The sequence below is a fragment of the Anticarsia gemmatalis genome, chromosome 2, assembly GCF_050436995.1.
Source record: "Anticarsia gemmatalis isolate Benzon Research Colony breed Stoneville strain chromosome 2, ilAntGemm2 primary, whole genome shotgun sequence".
NCBI lineage: Eukaryota > Metazoa > Arthropoda > Insecta > Lepidoptera > Erebidae > Anticarsia > Anticarsia gemmatalis.
This window is the reverse complement of record NC_134746.1, coordinates 3193933-3211766: the sequence shown is the minus strand read 5'-3', so window position 1 is coordinate 3211766 and position 17834 is coordinate 3193933. Positions and strand designations below refer to the sequence as shown.

Genomic DNA, 17834 nt, shown 5'->3' with positions numbered 1-17834 from the left:
AATGGCGACGTGGATTTCAACGTCGTTTGTTTTGTGCTATGGTGTATAACTCTGTCAGTTTTTTCTTTTTTGCTAAATTTTCTTAAAATGATAGTTCTTTATTTTATTTTTGCTATTCGTAACAGTTGTTTTTAACAATGGATTTTGAAGGTTTTGTTTTTATTTTCGACATAAATATAGTGCTACACTAACTGATTAAGCAAGTAGGTACATCATTGAGAACTATGCAGGTAGGTATATGCCTGTGAGTCAAAAATCAATACAACATAAACTATCAGTACTTGCCTGGCTGGCTAAGTATTAAATGTGCAATAATAATATTCATAATTATACCTGTACTTAAATATTATCTTAGGCGGTAGACCTGCTATTATCAATTTGTAAATGGTTGCGTTGGTACTCAGGAAATGGTAATGTATGTGACGAGTTTCAATTTAAAACCACATTAGGTAGGTACATACATATTTTTCGCTGTGAGTAGCCTTATATTTTAAACATGGCGCTTAGCTCACAAACTTAGAAATTTAAATGTTAATTTACCGCACTGCTGCAAAGCTAATTCTGCAGTCCAGTATTACTGTTACACTTGTTACTGTGACAACCTTATTAGGCGCAGCCTATATCAAGGATAATGAATATAAGTAGGTTAGTATTTATTAATTGATAGCTAACAAAGAAGGACGGAAAATTTTTATATACGTAAAATGGCTAAAAAGTCTTTTATTCAAAGCTAGAAAAATCCAGCACAAAAAATTCGATCACCTGATTTGTCAGTAAACGTCAAAACAACGTCATTTACGTCATTCATTGCGACACACGTAAAGGGGAAATCTATTTGTGAAAACAGTTTAATCGTGTATAACCACGTAATAATGGCGTCAATACCGCTTATGTTTGCCCAAGAGGACTGCGAGCTCGGAGGCAAGGAAACGATCGAGGTAAGATTGTCAAAAGACTTTTCAATCCACGAATTTATAAACAGTGAATGTTGCTTTCGATGTTTGTCCTTCAATATGTGCTAAAAACATTAAACACGTTTAAATAAACAAGTTAGCTTGGAAGTCATTCTTATGTAAATTAATTTCTTTTAAAAAGCCATAGACAGCCTTGGGTTTTAACGTGTTGTGATTCATAGTAGTATATTCATAGGCACAGGTATCAGCAATTATTCCACGTTTATAATATTTGCGATGGTGATAAGATAAATTTGACAGCAGTATCTTTGTTTTGAGAATTTAACTATCGCTTTATTATCTTTTAATATCAGATAGTGTTATTATTGATGCTGCATCCATGCTCTCCTAGATAACTATCTATTAGATTTTTCCTCTTTATACTGGTCAGTAGCGCCTTATTTAGGAAATACTTAATTTCACCTGCTGCTACGACACTCACACATTTACACACACTCAGAACATTATTACAACTATAGTTTACATGTCAAAACCTTCAAGGTAATTAGGCAAGAAACTGATAATGTTTCTTTCTATTTATGACTCATATTGCATTTCACAAACTTACTTTAAATCATGTGCTTAATAATTACCAGAGACAAAATGAGGAAAACTTTTTATAAAATCATGGTCATTTCAATAATTTTATTACATTATCGGGTTTAAAACAAACTTATCTGTTACAATTAAATAAGTATTTTGTTGCACAAATAAGTAGTTAAAATTTTAATGTACTAATGGATCGTTAATATTGTTTTTTCTGACTTCAACTTCATAGTAAATGTATATGCAAGAATTAAAAATTGTAATGCTGCCACCAGATTGTGCCTCTGACTTTCTTCACAAAACTGAAATGTCAGGCATCCTTCACGCATATTAGGTTTAACACATTCAGAGCGGCAATTTTTTTATCAAAGAACAAAACCACCTCGACTCAGTTCTTCACCTTGTGCTGATCAGGTTTATTTAAACATATTCAGTTTTGCCGTCTTTCCATTAATGTCGAACTGAATATGTGTGGACCAAGCCTTCCAATCAATATTACTTACAGAACAAAATTAGACTCTATTATTGATTTTAACATTACCTATAATTGCTTTATAAAAAGGCCTTAATGGTGACCAATAGGTAATTATAGATTGACTTTTATATACTGTGGTATTATTTATTTGCTTTAATATAGAAAACACAATCTTAAATTAATATTTGTCATCAGATAATAATATGATAATTCTATATTGTCTTACAAGATCATATAAGATACTATTATGTTTTTGTTCTCCTCTAATTTGATATTGTTTATTGTCTGTTCAACTCTTAACTGGCAATGACTTACTATAATAATACTTTTAATTGAGTTATAAGTAATTACTTGGTAATAGCTTCTGTCTCAATCCTCTCAATGCTTGACTTACTATAATGAATAATCTATAAAATCAAAGTAAATTTGTTAGCAATTTTGAATCAATGATTATGTCTCTAGGGGCTTTGAGTTTAATAGGTACAGGAAATCAATAAAATTAAAATTAATTATCATATGATGAGATAATAAGGCTTAAATTCTCTAGAATTGCCAGTCCAAAAAATGCAAAAATTATTTTACCCAGTGTGTTTTTGGTTTCAATTAATATGGTACAGAAATACATTGTTTACATAACAAGTATGTTTTATTTACAAAGCAAAACATCTATACAAACAGTAATGAGTCATATTTCATTAAACAATAGACTCCATAAAAATAACAGTATGGATGCTCTCATAATGAAATAATAATTATGATACCATTTATTATATATCCACAAATGAATGAAGTAACTAAGCTAGGAATATGAATCAATTCTCTTATTCCCTGTTTTTGATCTAAAATAATAATTGTAACTTGGTGTTTAATGTTAAGCTATGAGCTATATGTCTAGTTTAATTGGAATATCTTGACTGATACCCTATTTTTTCCAAAAGGGCATGCCTCTAATTCCAAAATTTAAACCCAATACTGTCCCACTGCTGGGCAAGGGTCTCCTGCTAAACAAGGGGGGGTTAGGCTTTCAGTGATTACCACACTGGCGACACCAGTATTAAACAACTTTTAGGCATGGTTAGGTTCAGACAGTTTCATCACGATGTTTTTCTTCACCGTCAATGATTCTACTTTAAAAATGTTTATCTTATTCCTCATATAAAATTACCTAGCGATTAAATCTCTAACATAAATAAGGTCTTGTTACGATTTTAATTTTCAAAGTTAAAAGCCACTTGTTCTTTCTTGCAGGACGATTTCTCATACCGCAACAATGTTGCGAACGCCGACAAGGAGATCCGCCTGGGGTTCGTACGCAAGGTGTACGGCCTCCTCACCGTACAGCTGCTGGCCACCGTCGCCATCGCAGGAACTTTCCATTTCGTTGAACCAGTCAAACTGTTCATACATGCCAAGTAAGGAATCCTACGTTTTTTAGACAACTCCCGCACTAAGAATTGCTCTTGTGTCGCGGGAACTTTGACAAACATGCAAACAATGGACACAAAGTACAACCCGAAACAATTATTTGTGGATCGCACAAATAATTGTTTCGTTTGGGAATCGAACCCAATGGTGGCGGAGTGGCGACACTGTGGCCTACACCACTGCGCCACGGAGGCACTACTTACTTATTATTGAAAATACTTCGAATTAAAAGCAAGTGTACATTAATAAATAGTAAATAATCAACACAATGTATGCATTTTCCTTCCTATCACTTATTAATGTCTGATATATAGGTGTATTGAGATTTACATTAATATTATTAACAATTTTTTATCATTCTTATTGTTTAGATCAAGAGCTGTTTTATTTTCATTAAATTTAATCCAAACTTTCTATAATGATAATGTTAAGCATGTTGTAGAATTATGCTCATGTTGATATTCTAAGTAGAACCTCTCAATATTATGTGTCGTTGTATTTATGTATCATAATAATAAAACAATTTGCATTTGTTGCCAGTGCGACACAGTAAATTTGTCACGCCTTCAACGTGTCAATGTTACGCTTGGTTGATACAATAGTAGGTAGCTAAGTCACAAGGCGTTTTTAATGAAATTTATATGAGTGCTCTTGCAGTCCTATGCTGTTTACCTTAAAAATGTAGCTTTTAAAATGTATAGCCTAATCTTCCAATGTTTCCCGCCTGCTGCGTCTTCCTAAATGCTTTAATCCTAGACAGGACAGCAATCTAATGTCCTTAAAAACTATTTACGTCATCGTCCGGGCTAAAAGCACGTATTCCAGTGAATCATTGACGGCTTGAGGTGCTCTCCAAAGCAAGGGGATTTAACTTCAATGTTAGATTATATTATTCCTGACAAAATTTTCCGGAATAACATTTAAATTGTAAAGCAAGGTATTGACTAATAGTATGTTATTTGCAGTGACTGGATGGTGTTGGTAGCGTTCGTGCTGAGCATGATCACGTTGTTCGCGCTCATCGCGAAGAGACGAGACTCGCCCGCTAACTTGTACCTACTGGCTGGTTTTGTAAGTACACACTATACATACATTTTGTTATTATTATTTTTTTTATTTTACTACCCTAGTGACTTATTCCTGCCAGCTCGATGACGTACACTTAATGCACCTGGTTTACCCAGGTGAAATAAATATACTTTTCGTAAGCTTTAAACACTTTGGGTCCGTGGGTGAAGGTGAAGTTTTTTGAGTGTATAAGTATAGGTATATAGGTATATATTTAATCCACCTGGGTAAATTACGTGTACGTTACCAACTTCTTATTGACTCTTCCTTCGGTAAAGTCGTGAATTCCTAAACGGAAAAAAAAAATAAGCCGTAATTTACCACACCAATACTACTTATAACATTGAATTGAAATGATGAGCTTTGCCACTGTTCACTAGCACCTAGCCCCACTAGACCGTAAGTTGCAGGCTTTCTCGTTTAGATTTAGCCTCCTCATTAAAATCGCCTCTACTTCTCTACTAAAAATTTTTGCAGACGGTGGTACAAGCATACTCAGTAGGCGTGGTGGTGTCGTACTACAACACAGCCGTGGTGCTGCAAGCGTTGATGCTCACTTTCGCGGTCGTGTTCTCGCTCACCGTGTTCACTCTCAACACCAAGACTGACTTCTCCTTCATTGGATATGGGTGAGTAGCATCTTATAAATAATATAGGTAAATTAGTAAATTACCTCCAGTTTCTACTTCCTTAAGAGATCTTTCTGCATTTGCTTTCGAATTGGTAGTAAACTGACGAACTAGCAAATCCTTTGTAACGTTTACAATAACTGGAGTTGTAATTTTTTTTTGTTATATGTATTATTACGTAAAACATTCTTTATCTTTGACATTGTTTCATAAAAAAAACGAGAGTTTGTGTTTAGTAGTTCTCGTAATGTATCTTGACTAGTGTCGAAACGTATACGGGTACGTATGTACCTATATGCCGTATGTAACGTATGTATGTAATTATATGCCGTAACATAGTTATAATGAGAGTTTGAAGATGTCGCCGGAGCCCCGCTTCGCGGGGCTCCTTCTTCTGAGTGGTTTAAAAAAAAATAAAACTATGTTACGGCTTTATCTATCTTACTGCGACATATACGCAGATTTACATTCACTACGATCGATACGATGTAAACATGTTAATTCAATATTAAAATTTAATTTTCAGTATGTTCGCCGGCCTCAGCGTGCTAATCCTTGGCGGTCTTCTCCAACTCTTCATCCAGAGCTCGGCCTTCGAGGTAGCCCTGTCCTTCGTGGGCGCCATACTCTTCAGTCTGTTCCTCATCTTCGACACACAGATGATGATGACCACGCTGTCCCCTGAAGAATACATCCTTGCCACCATCAACCTGTACCTCGACATCCTGAACTTATTCCTCTACATACTCCGCATCCTCAACGAGATTAATAGAAATTAAATTATTCCCAAAACATTCCTTAGCAACATTTATGTATTAATGCATTTTACTGCACTTTATTTGGATGTAAACGGCTGTGAATTTGAAACGGTATCGCTGTGGTACTCTCCAATTTTGTACTGTCAAATCCGCCATTTTTTTTCGTGGTAGCTCTTTTGAACTGTTGCGTAAGCCTCTAAGGCTAGAATTTTAAAGTGGTATTATAGTGACGATTGGATAAAAGGACAAGCTAAATATTATTTATCTATAAGACAATATTATTTTCTCCTATTCACTATAGACATAGCTAGAAAATAATTTTGACTTTGGTAAAAATATACCCAATTTCTTACTGGGCTCAAAACTCCAGAACGGCTTACTCCATTCGGCTTATTGTTTTTGTAAAATTGTCTATGTCTATGTCTGTAAAAACACGGGAAAGGTATTTATGAAGAGAAAACGAAATTCCTGAACGGATCTTAACTAGTAATAGTATACAATCCTAATACACGACTCCAAACGTCACTATAAAACGTACCTCAATAATGGCAATTAAAACGGTGCCATTAAAAATAAAATGATCTTTAGCCAGTACAAGGCATCTTTACAGGACTATATTGTATTAAAGTAATGAATCGTGCTACTTATGTCGTATTTATTTATATATTGTGACGTCATTGATACACGTAGCACTCATTGACATTATTAACATCGTGAAGCACAACTGTTGAAACATAAAATAATATATTGTTTGATTAAATTAGTATGTGTTGTTTTATTTTATAACTTTTTAAACTCCTTTTTTTTATGTAGTCTTAATAGACATGTTTTTTGAGAAATTGATAACGGACTGTTGTTTTATTAGAACTAGATAAAATAATAAAGTATTACGTAACTTTAATAAAATGTTTACAATCTATTAAGGAACAAGCAACTAGTACATTCGTTGTACTGCGAAGGTGTGTCATTGTGAATTACAACAAAATAAAATGGAGTTAATCCGACGAATGGGCCGCAAAGATAGAACATACTAAATAATCGTCCATCATATCGTATTTTGACCGATCGCTCTAGAAAAAATTTATGTACCTAAGTACGAAGTCGATAACTTCAAATCAAGTTCCAGGAATAAAACAATCAAAGAAAGTTCATAGTTGCGATCGCAACAGTATAATTAGGCAGAAACATTATTTGATACATCACATAATCGTAACCTAAAAGTGTCACAAAATATTTACACACGTGGTTATATACAGATGAACATTGAAATGACAACCAATACACTAATTCGATCGATAATAACAGATCATTAGAAATTATTATAGTCCAACAATTTAGTAGATATTCCCGTATGCAAGGATTTCTGAATAATATGCTAACATACGTAAAAAAAACAGCGTTGAAGTCGGTTAAAAACAACAATTACCCATTGAATAACGGCCGTTTTCAATGTCCTATCTATCCGTCGTTTCTATCTATTTGTTACTACTGAACTTCGATTTTTATAACCCGTTCATGGATAGCAGTTCCTACCAAAAACAGATGTTAAGTATTTGCAATCTTTGATAGATCATTGGAAATAGCCGTTATGAAGAAGACCGTGGCTTAGATATTTTATTTTAGTCTTACACTAGACGGTGGCGACCAAAGAAGGAGAGACGAACTTGACGTTGTGCCTCTCTACTAAGTTGTTGGACTATAATACTTACTGTATTGGAGAACTTTCACTCAATTAAAACAATAATAAATGGAATATAAGACAAAAAATGGTGCGCACGGTCCATATAACATGCATTTTCAAAGGTAAAAAATGAAACATACTTCACTTCTTATAAAATAAAGTGTAACTTCTCCGATACAGTAATAGAAATAACAAAACAAGTCTTTAAAACTCCTATAAAAATGTACGGGCACCTAGAATATCAGTATCTTTACAATTTTTATGTATGATAGCTTCACACAGGAATAGTGACTACTCATCGCTTTCTACAAAATTTAAAGTGAAATCGGCAATGTCATTTATATCCCTATATAAAGATATGATACCAAAATAGGCAAAAAGCCACGAGGTCCTCCACTAGCTATCAAATGTTATTTCATATGGTTACATTAATTCTGCCTGATAATGAGTACAAATAGCTATTTACATTCAATTAGACTAATTAAGATTATTGCAGTACATCACTGATTATTTCCATATAACAAAAGATTCAGTAACTCAGTGGAACAATTAAAGTTATACAGTGATAACGAAAAAACGTTTAAAATTACAAAATTTGTTCAACAATATTTAAAAACTAGGCTTTATATTTCTTATTATAATGTTATGTCAAAATTTTCTATACTTCTGTACATAGGACATTCAACAAATTATAATTAATGAAAACAATTTTAATTCAAATTTATGTGACTATTCTCAATCTGAGAGGAAACTTAGGTGGAAATCAACAGTGGAAAACTAAAGGTCAGTTCCACACCTCTGAATAAGTTCCGGTTACCTGATCAAGAGGAATACTGACAGATATCTTCATTTTTGTCACTTTAACTACCACATAGGTTACCCGGGGCTTATTTAGAAGTCTTAAACTAGCGCCCATATTTTTTACAATGACCATCCTTATAGACGTATACTCTCGTACGTACATATCGTACAAACATATACGTTGAGAGAACCTATCACAATTGTTATTACAAAATGACTATGGAACCATCTTACATTTCATATTCGTACAACAATAACACGAGTCTTCATACACGAACACTTCAATTCCATATTTTAATTTCATAAAGAAAGTATGGCAAGTAAAAATAAATCTTTCTACAAGTATATTATGTTATTTCTCTCAGACCTACAAACAACAGAGGTAAACTCAAAACGGACTCGGATAATGTCAGAATCTGCTCTCACAAAGTAACTTAAGCCTGTGCTGTTCAACTTATGTAAGTATGAATAGAATATCGCTAAGAGGTTTTTAAGGTTTAAGGTGTGTAAAGTTATACACTTGTAACACATGGTATCTTTATTAAAGTCAAACAATCTAAAGCCAACTAAAGACCTCATTGAAAATGTCAAATGGACAGCAATTTCTGGCTAAATTAAATTTAAAAAGACACTAGACCTCGTACAAATTAATATCAAATCATGACTCCAATCACCTTTCAAATGCTTATTTCATAATGCCTAAAGTACACGCATTACTACATTGCTAAACGGGTCACAAACGCGGCGAGAATTTTAGAGCCCTGCCTCACTAGGACGCCATGGCGGTTCGCTGGCTACGTATCCAAGCAGTTAATATTGAAATATCACGTTGCCACGCCGTCGCCACGTGAGTTAGGTGACATACATTTCAATATTAACTGCTTGTATACGCAGCCTGTGACGCCGCCATGGCGTCCTAGTGAGGCAGGGCTCTTAAAGTCACGATACCTTAACAATATAAGTTTTAATGCCCTATAGCACTAACGGTTAACCGTGACAGCGGCAGGCCGCGGTTACAGTTTAATATGCAATCGCCTGAAAATTCATGGCGGTTAAGTGTGATCAATCATTGGCATGTTAAACTGTTGAAAACTGTTAACCCCCTTGTACGTAACGGGGCTTAGGTTACATCATGATCAAAACGATGGGCAACAAATAAGGTATCGTAACCTTAATCTTCTCATCGCCTTGACCCGTCTACCAATTTAGTACAGTGTACAAATCGCTATAGCTTAAAAAATGCCTAAAGTAAATAAAAAATAATGAATTCCTACAAATTCACAGAGTATAGTAATAATTACCGTTTAGGCACAACGTCACTCGTAACTTGGTTTTTATCGTTCAAAGCACAAGTCTCACTATTTGTTGAGTTTATTTCTATATGTAACTTCATACTGCTATTCGAGTCCCCTGTATTTGGGATTGTATCTGGGACTTCACTGTCTGTATCCATTCTTTCTTCTTTTACGGGTCTGTAAATAAAAGACTTCGTTTTGGTAATTTTACTTTTAAAACTTTCGCATTGCATGTTTTATTACTATTTTGGAGCGAAAGCTTGTGATATGTTTGTTAGTTAAGCAAAACTACTGTATGATTCAAATGAAATGTGACACAGAGATAGTTTATTAACAATAACACATAGGATACATAATATATTATATTTCAATTTGGATAAAGACTCGGGTAGGAACTAGGCACCAAATGTTAGCAATATAAACTTTTTATTGCTTGACGTTTTGACCGAGTAACATATGCCGTTATAGCAAGCAGATTAACATCACAAATATTAAAGTCAAGGTTATAAATAGGAGATTACCATCACCAACCCTGGGCACAATATACCACTAGAGTCTCCAACACTATCACACAAAGCAAACTGTAAAGACTAAAACTGTAGACACAAATATTTGCTCCTTTAGAAAAAAACCCATCGTCATTCAATAAGCCCAGAAGCAAGAGGAACCCTTCAAAGTAATCACCACAGCTTCTCATGCTAATCAAGTGTAACTTTACACACCAAAACCCAGGTATATAAAATACGGAATTTTGAGACCTTATAGTTGCATGCATATTTGGTTTTACCCAGTTTGTAAAATGCAGGTCTGTGTTAAAATTAGTATAACTTACGATCGTAACTTATTTATTTTGATATCAACATTATATTATATAATTTAACTTAGCGGTGAAACAACAACATAGAAAAAATCTGAAATGAATAAACCAAAGTTTCTAATGATATATCTTTTTCTAAACATCTTTTTTTTTTATTAATTTATTATTTTTTTTGGAAAAATAAACCAACATGTTAATTCAATAATTATTCAACAATTAATAAGAAACAGAATGAAGTGTAGTTACAATCTTTAAAACTAAACAGTATATAATACCACCGTATCTACATCATCCGCCACCGAACGCTTATTAAAAACAACTCTCTCCTTCAAATTAGGATGTCTATCTAAAAACAACTTAGCCCAATCATAACCAGGCATATTATTAGTAAAATTTGGCACCACTCTATTGTTATAATTTAAAAAGTCTTTGACGAAGATCCTGATGTCTATGGGTCGTAAGACTTGGCCTTTATTTGAAATAGCAAGGAGACGATCGACAAAAATATTTTCTTCTTCAATCGTGAAAGCTGAGCGTTTCCTTACTTTTTCATTGTGTTTTTCAATAACCTTTTTTTTAAGTGTAGACTTTTGTATGTTGTATTTAGCGGCGGCTGCAGACAGACTGATTTGCCTAGAGTTAAGCAAATGTGTGGCTTCCTCGAGTTTGTCCGATAAATTGTCAATATTGCTGTGTGTCGTAATAGGTGGGGTTAGGGTCGGTGATTGCGTTCGTGAGTCAATACTGAAATGTTTAAAATTATTTTGTTAGTGAAGCTCCCATTTTAGGCTACATTTAACATAAAATTAGTAGGTTTATACAAGTAGTTATAATTAAAGCATTCCCTTTAGGTCCAGAAATTATATACACATAAAGCATGTTTATCGGTCTATATTAGTGCCAGCTCAGCGTTTTTTATAAAAATCGTGACGCGTGTTGATGAAGAGTGAAATGAAAGCGATGAAAATATGAATTAGACTATCAGTTAGTAAACCAGAGAGCCAATTCTACATATGTTTGTAACTTACGAAGATTAAACTAAATACACCCGCATTTCGCTATTGATAATGTTAGTGCCTATTGCCATTTACCGTGCACGTTACCAAACTGTTGAGAAAAATGTAATTTAAAATGAAAAAAAAAACAATACCACCTGAGAATCGAACCCAGGAGCAAGTAGCTAACAGTCGGATACTCTACCGAACGCGCGACAAAAGCAGTCAAATTACGAATATACATAATAATATAGTAATTACATGATGAATTACGAGAATTGGCCCTCTGTAATATCAGCTGCATTATATAAAACTTACCTAATAACATCGTCTAACGTCTTAGGTTTGCCGGCAGTGTTGCTGGGCGCCTTGCAGCGCTTGCGATGTCGCGAGAGCTGCTTGAACGTGTCGAACTTCTGCGAGCAGCCGTAGCACGAGTGCTTGTTGTGACACGTCTCGTGCACCATCAGGTCCGTGCGAGTTAGGAAACCTGGGAAAGTTATAAATAGTTATATAATCAGTGTTACCAACCTGGGTTTATTGGGGAAAAACTATTTTTAGACACCTCCCGCAAAGGTACTCGCGACACAATAGCAATTCTTCTCGTGTGTCGCGAGAACTTTTGCAAACATACAAACAACGGACACAAAGTACAACCAGACCCAAAGCAATTATTTGCGGATCGCACAAATAATTGTTCTGCGTAGGAATCGAACCCACGACCTGCCGGTGCAATGGGAGCGGCGCGACGGCCAAATATAAAAATGAATCCCCAAATGGGTTTCCAATTTGACTTATAGTAAAATTGTTTTTAAGACACGGGAAGGCGGCAGTGCCCATTGTGCCCAAGTCAGTTAACACATTGATTTTGAATTTTCAAATAGAGGTGTTGGCAACAAAAGTTTTAAAATAGTAGTTAACTCACATCTCCGACAGATTTGACACCTGTGTTCATCTTTCGCTTTCCTCGGCGGTGACTCGGCGTTGTTCATCTTTCTTCTAACAGTCTTGTAGGAATGCTGAACTATTACGTGTGCCTACAACAATAAACCATATGACTTTATATACACAAAGGTATAAGCAGAGATGTATGAAATACATCCACATTTCACCATTATTATGTCATACTAATGTAATTGGGGACCAACTTTTTATATCTGAGATGTAAGCAGATACACCTACATTACTTCAACAGAGTCTGTTGCCATATATTTAGCAGTTTAATTTACTGAAAATGAAACTACCAGAAAAACCTATTCAATTTTGCACTTTGTCCTTGCGATAAATGGTCATACACACTTCCACTCAAACCTCAGGGGTAATATAGCAAGTTAAAATTATAACAATACCTTAAGTCCAGTAACACTATTGAATGACTTAGTGCACAGTATACATTCTAGTGACAAATCTGGTAACACTTCCATGTCTTCTTCACTCGGAGGCTCCTCCTTCACTACTGCTTCTAAATACTGAAACAAATAACATCTATAAGGAACCAAGGTACAAATTATTAAACAGACTATAGTCAGTTTTGTTAAGTCTATGAATATTTGTCAATTTAGCTGGTTAAACCATAAATGAAATATAACAAATGGTGCTTTAAGTATACAGGGTGACCAAATGGAAAATCTTCTCATCAAAGATAGCCCTATACAACCAGTTTTATCCAGGCTGTTTTAATGTCTTACTGCTAAATAAGGATTAAGCAGCTTTACACCATTATAATTGACTTTATTTTTAATTAAAAACTTGTCCAACATTCAAATATATTTTCCAAATACAAAAGTAAAACTCACTTGTTCATCCTGGTATTCGTCAGTTCCATTAGTTACAGTCGGCACAGCATCAATGCTAGTCGTGTTCTCAATATCATCTGAGACTATAGCTGTGTTTCCTAAACTGTCCGTTATAATAGCGTGGAAGTCACCTGTACCGTTTAGCAGCGTCTTATTCTCCGTACTTGAAGAATTCTCTGATATTGTGCCTGTGAAAATATAATAAAATATGTTATGCCAGTTTTGGCTAAGACAAGACAAATTCCCACTCCTTCTCATTTTAATAAGCATTCTACATCAATCCAGACTATAAACTATGCATGTTTTTGTATGAGGGAATGGTGCTCATTCATACATTTAAACAATAAAACTTTTGCATTATTGTAATATAATTAGGATAATGGTAACTTCAATTTCAGAACAACTAAATTTAGACTACACTCGCAACATAAATAATAAAGGTTATTGAGGATTAATAAATAAAATCAGTATGGCCATTGGCCAAGTAAGTATTAACATAGTAATAGAAATTAATAACATACCATTAACAGTGACTTTTATAGTTGGTTCATTATCTTCGGGCTCAACCTTAATATCACCTTCCGCAAACTCACTCACGGGAACATAAGAACTATCTACATTCTGTTCACCGTCATCATCAGACAAAATCTCCTGTTTTATTTCTATATCCATGCCATTAAAAACTTCTCCATTTAAGTTTTTATCCACTTGTATTGGTTTTGGCCAGACTTTTTCTAATATATCGTCTTCTGGAGGGTACCGTTGTCTGAGTATTAGATCTGAGTCTCTAACTTTTGATGCAAATGTGGCTGCATCTAATAGTTTTCGGTAACAAGGTTCACATATCACTTTTGAATGCTTATCTGTGTCATTTACCTGTAAAACATAGCATTTTTTTATTGAGTATTAAGGGCTGATGGAAATACCAGTATATAGTGCTATCGTGAGTAAATTTTCAAAGAATTTATGGAACTTAACCACACTGGAACATACTTATCATGATTCTAAACTATTGCACATAATTTCGTGAATAGGAATTTGTTCAAATTGTGTAACAAATATCTGCTTAACTATGACGAATATGTGACTTTCAATAGATATCTTCTTAAAACATAATAGAAACAGCAAATTTGCATAATTACCACCGAAAATATACTAAACAAAAGTGAAAGATGCATCTAAATAACCTCGTAAATAAAAGCTTATTGTCGACAAATATGGTGTTTTATTACTTCACTTACCTCTACGTTCGCCAATTTAGCCATGTCCTCGGCTATCGTGGCCTCCATACCCGTCCATTCTGGAACCCAGCTTTGAAAAATATTACACATATTTTTGTTCCTCATCTTCTTTAAACAAGCTCGACATTCTACCTCAGTCAATTGTGGATCAGCCTCTTTTTCACCGTTTCCCGACACCGTCTCCACAGCTTCAGTCATTTTCACCTCACTGTTTCATTACAATAAACATAAACAAATTGTAAAATCCCAAAAAAATACATGTAAAAATAATTCAAATCGTGAGATGATTTTGACAATGTAAATCTGACATTTGACGTATAGATTTTGCAATAGTAATAGAACCTATAGATAAAAATGCACTTTTGATTTTCTAATTAAATAATTAATTATGATTAAATCAAAACCACGCTTAAATAACTGATTGACGTGGTTTTCTCTAGATTTTTTGTTTATTTCACAAGAGAAAGTGTTACCGAGTTCGAGGATAATGTAATAACGTAACAACACTTTAACGACTACTACACTAAAAAGCACATTCGTTCTTTATATCAGCATTCTCTTTTTACCACTTACAATTTTTATTATTTAGCACTAGAGCAAATCACGAAAAACACCTCGTCGATTTTTATAGCACTCGTTACTTTATTGTGACAAAACCATGACCAAAACATAGTGCAAACTGCAAAGTGGTGTAGTCTATGGCCAGCTGGGTAGATTTTTTGTGAGTGGCAACTTTTTATTAGAGTAGTACTAAACACAAAAGATTAGTAAATTAGTCGACTATTAATAAATCCATAATTTTAATAGTCTATGACGTTCCTGGAAGTACATGTACAGTAGCACCACTATGTTAAACGGTTTCAATTTTGTTAGGTAGGTATGAATTTGGGGTAAAGTTCGTCACCCTTTTGATTAAACGTCCCGAGTAAGCCCGATCGTTTTCGAGCACCTGATAATTTTTTCAATAAATACTTTTCACTAGCGTTCATCTGCGGCGGCGCAGGTTTCTTTATTAAGCAGCCCATGACCTTCGCATGACTGACACACTTATCATTTTTATGATTACACATTATATTTATGTGGCTTCATCACATATTAAAAAAAAATCACTTAAATTAGAGTGTCAGGGCTTGATAGAATTATTACTTCTTCTTATTTAGTCTGAACTGTCCCACTGCTGGACAAAGGCCTCTTATGAAATAAAATTCTATTGTACAACTGACCGCTTGATGTTCTTCTGGGGTATCAGATTCCTGGCACTTGAATTATTTTTTATGATTACCCGTGTAGATCTTGGTAGTTTCTGTGAAGGTACTGCAGTTAGTTTTAACACATGTCTTTCTCCATGCTCTAAAACATAATTAGCTTAGTAAGAATTTACTAATGTTAAAAAATTATGTAAGTAGGTACCTACTTGAAAAGAAAATAATATTAGCTGATATTTTTTTTCTATATTGTACATACTTGCTCTTAGAAAATCAGTTGAGACAAAATGCTGGCTGCATACAAGCATGTTGGCCACAACTTCCTGGCTCACTTTGAATACTTCTGCCCATTTGTTTATCACATTCTCTTGTTTAGGACAAGAGTGAAGTGTAATTTCCTTTGAAGACTTGCACTGGATTACTGAACATCTTTGCTTACTATAAAAAAAAAGAAAATTCATTAAATATAATAATATGTAATCCAACTCATATTTAGACATTTGTGTAACTGAAAATAATAAATAAACCAAGACTGAATTATTCAGAGATGCAAAGTGAAGGTACTTATAGTTTGAAAACTGCTATATGCAATTATATAGCTAATATCTGGGTTTAACCAGTGAGGTGGAGTTAGTTATTCTGGTTGATTATTGGCTATTTAATAAACTGATCTAGAAGTCTTTAAACAAATTTGTTACTGCCTTATTAAGGATATAATTATAAGCTTTAGAAAAGTGTTGAATCCAACACCCAGGAGTCCTCAACCATAAACTAAAAAAAAAATATTTTATTGCTGAATAGTTAGGTATTTAACTTATTACAATATTTTATTATCCAAAGATTCTTCAGAGATCTCCTTTTTGGTTTTCTTGACATTAGTACCCTGCTGCTGACTACATGCAAATTTTGAAGGCACTGCATCTTTTTTCAGAGTAGGTGTAGCTGGAAAATAGAGATAATTTTTAAAAATGTCAATAATTAAACTACAATAAATAACAATGATCTAAAGAATAAATAAGTTGTAAAGTATGAAATTTTGTATATTGACAAGGTAATAAATTAAGTAAATTACTCTTTATAACAAAAAGATTGAAATGGCTTACGGCATAGTAGCACGGATTCCTTCGGCAACCTATAATTTTCTTTTTTGAAATGTTCTCTACACACTATGGAATGTTCTGAGGGTGTGTAATTCACGCGACCGATAGCTATTAACCACTTTTCTCTAAGTATTCTGTCTCGTGGAAACCTGTGCCCGCCTCTGTTGTTACAAAACGGTACAACACAATGGGAAGGCATAACTCTTTTCAATCGCAAGTGATTATAATATTAGTTCAAAGATGAACATTGAATAAATTGAAATTTTTATGGACATTCGGGCATTCGGCTTATTTCCCTAATATTGACATCGAAATTATTAAAAAAGATAGTCGTTGACAGATCTACGATGTCAAATATTGTGCTCATGCTTATGTGCTGCCCTCTACGCGGACCGAAATTGTATTGTTTCAAACCGCAGAGAAAAAAAAATGGCATCCTAATTTGACATTCAAAAGGTCGCCAGTTCTCACTTTGCCAGTTCGTTGCGTTCGTTTTACTCGCGCCAAATGACTTTGAGTTTCTGAGTATAGTCGCAGAGTGCTACAAAGAAGTGAAATAGTAAAAGCGGGAGATTTAGGAGGCCAGTGCAAATTATTAAAATGAAAGGAGGGTGGATGTTCAATCTCTCGTTTTTATTATTAAACCTGTTAGAGCAACGAAAAATTGTGTATTTTTTTATAGATACATTTAAACCTATTCTTTTGCATGCAAATTGTTGAATGCGGACATCGACGAATCTCCACAGTGCAAAAGAAATAAGTAAAAAGAGAATATACCTGTGCGTATTAACTGCGTTGGGTGCTGTCATGCCCAATAATCTTCGGGTTTTGTTTTGGAGTCCATTCTTGGCAGCTACATTATTTGACAGAACGTTTGTCCAAGAAAAAACAGAGGGTATAGAATTTCTCTTTAGAATTCGCCGTTGTAAATTAAAACCTACAAAATTATAAAGAAATTAGAGAGATTCTATTAAATACCGAACAGGTAAGAAACAATGTGCTTAAATAATTTCTACTTGCCTGTTGACGATTTCATAGCTTTATAATCA

General features: G+C 34.1%; 2 protein-coding genes across 6 annotated transcripts; one reads left to right on the top strand and one right to left on the bottom strand.

Annotated features, from left to right (window-relative positions):
* Positions 1–785: 785 nt before the first annotated feature.
* Positions 786–6618, top strand: LOC142979677 (protein lifeguard 4-like). Its single transcript, XM_076124745.1, has 5 exons — positions 786–938; positions 3223–3386; positions 4365–4470; positions 4945–5096; positions 5623–6618. The coding sequence occupies exons 1-5, from the start codon at positions 873–875 to the stop codon at positions 5873–5875; spliced, it is 741 nt and encodes a 246-aa protein (XP_075980860.1). The 5' UTR covers positions 786–872; the 3' UTR covers positions 5876–6618.
* A 378-nt stretch (positions 6619–6996) lies between these two features.
* Positions 6997–17644, bottom strand: LOC142979651 (uncharacterized). Of its 5 annotated transcripts, none has more exons than XM_076124708.1 (12): positions 16789–17131; positions 16507–16627; positions 15945–16123; positions 15704–15830; positions 14481–14688; positions 13761–14115; positions 13240–13427; positions 12793–12912; positions 12369–12480; positions 11762–11933; positions 10994–11192; positions 9634–9808 (listed from the first exon to the last, which is right to left on the bottom strand). In XM_076124708.1, the coding sequence occupies exons 1-12, from the start codon at positions 16982–16984 to the stop codon at positions 9773–9775; spliced, it is 2013 nt and encodes a 670-aa protein (XP_075980823.1). In that variant the 5' UTR covers positions 16985–17131; the 3' UTR covers positions 9634–9772. The 5 variants fall into 5 exon arrangements, with proteins under 5 accessions (XP_075980845.1, XP_075980823.1, XP_075980833.1 ...); XM_076124718.1 differs by having other exon boundaries at positions 11018–11192; XM_076124730.1 differs by lacking the exon at positions 10994–11192 and having other exon boundaries at positions 6997–9808.
* Between the last annotated feature and the right edge of the window lie 190 nt (positions 17645–17834).

Coding starts and splice junctions, on each gene's coding strand:
- LOC142979651 (XM_076124708.1), bottom strand. CDS start 16,984: ATGCCTTCCCATTGTGTTGTACCGTTTTGTAACAACAGAGGCGGGCAC. Junction 16,628..16,788: donor GGAATCCGTGCTACTATGCC/GTAAGCCATTTC, acceptor TCTATTTTCCAG/CTACACCTACTCTGAAAAAA. Junction 12,481..12,792: donor ATAGTGTTACTGGACTTAAG/GTATTGTTATAA, acceptor TTATTGTTGTAG/GCACACGTAATAGTTCAGCA.
- LOC142979677 (XM_076124745.1), top strand. CDS start 873: ATGGCGTCAATACCGCTTATGTTTGCCCAAGAGGACTGCGAGCTCGGA. Junction 939..3,222: donor GAGGCAAGGAAACGATCGAG/GTAAGATTGTCA, acceptor TCTTTCTTGCAG/GACGATTTCTCATACCGCAA. Junction 3,387..4,364: donor AAACTGTTCATACATGCCAA/GTAAGGAATCCT, acceptor TGTTATTTGCAG/TGACTGGATGGTGTTGGTAG.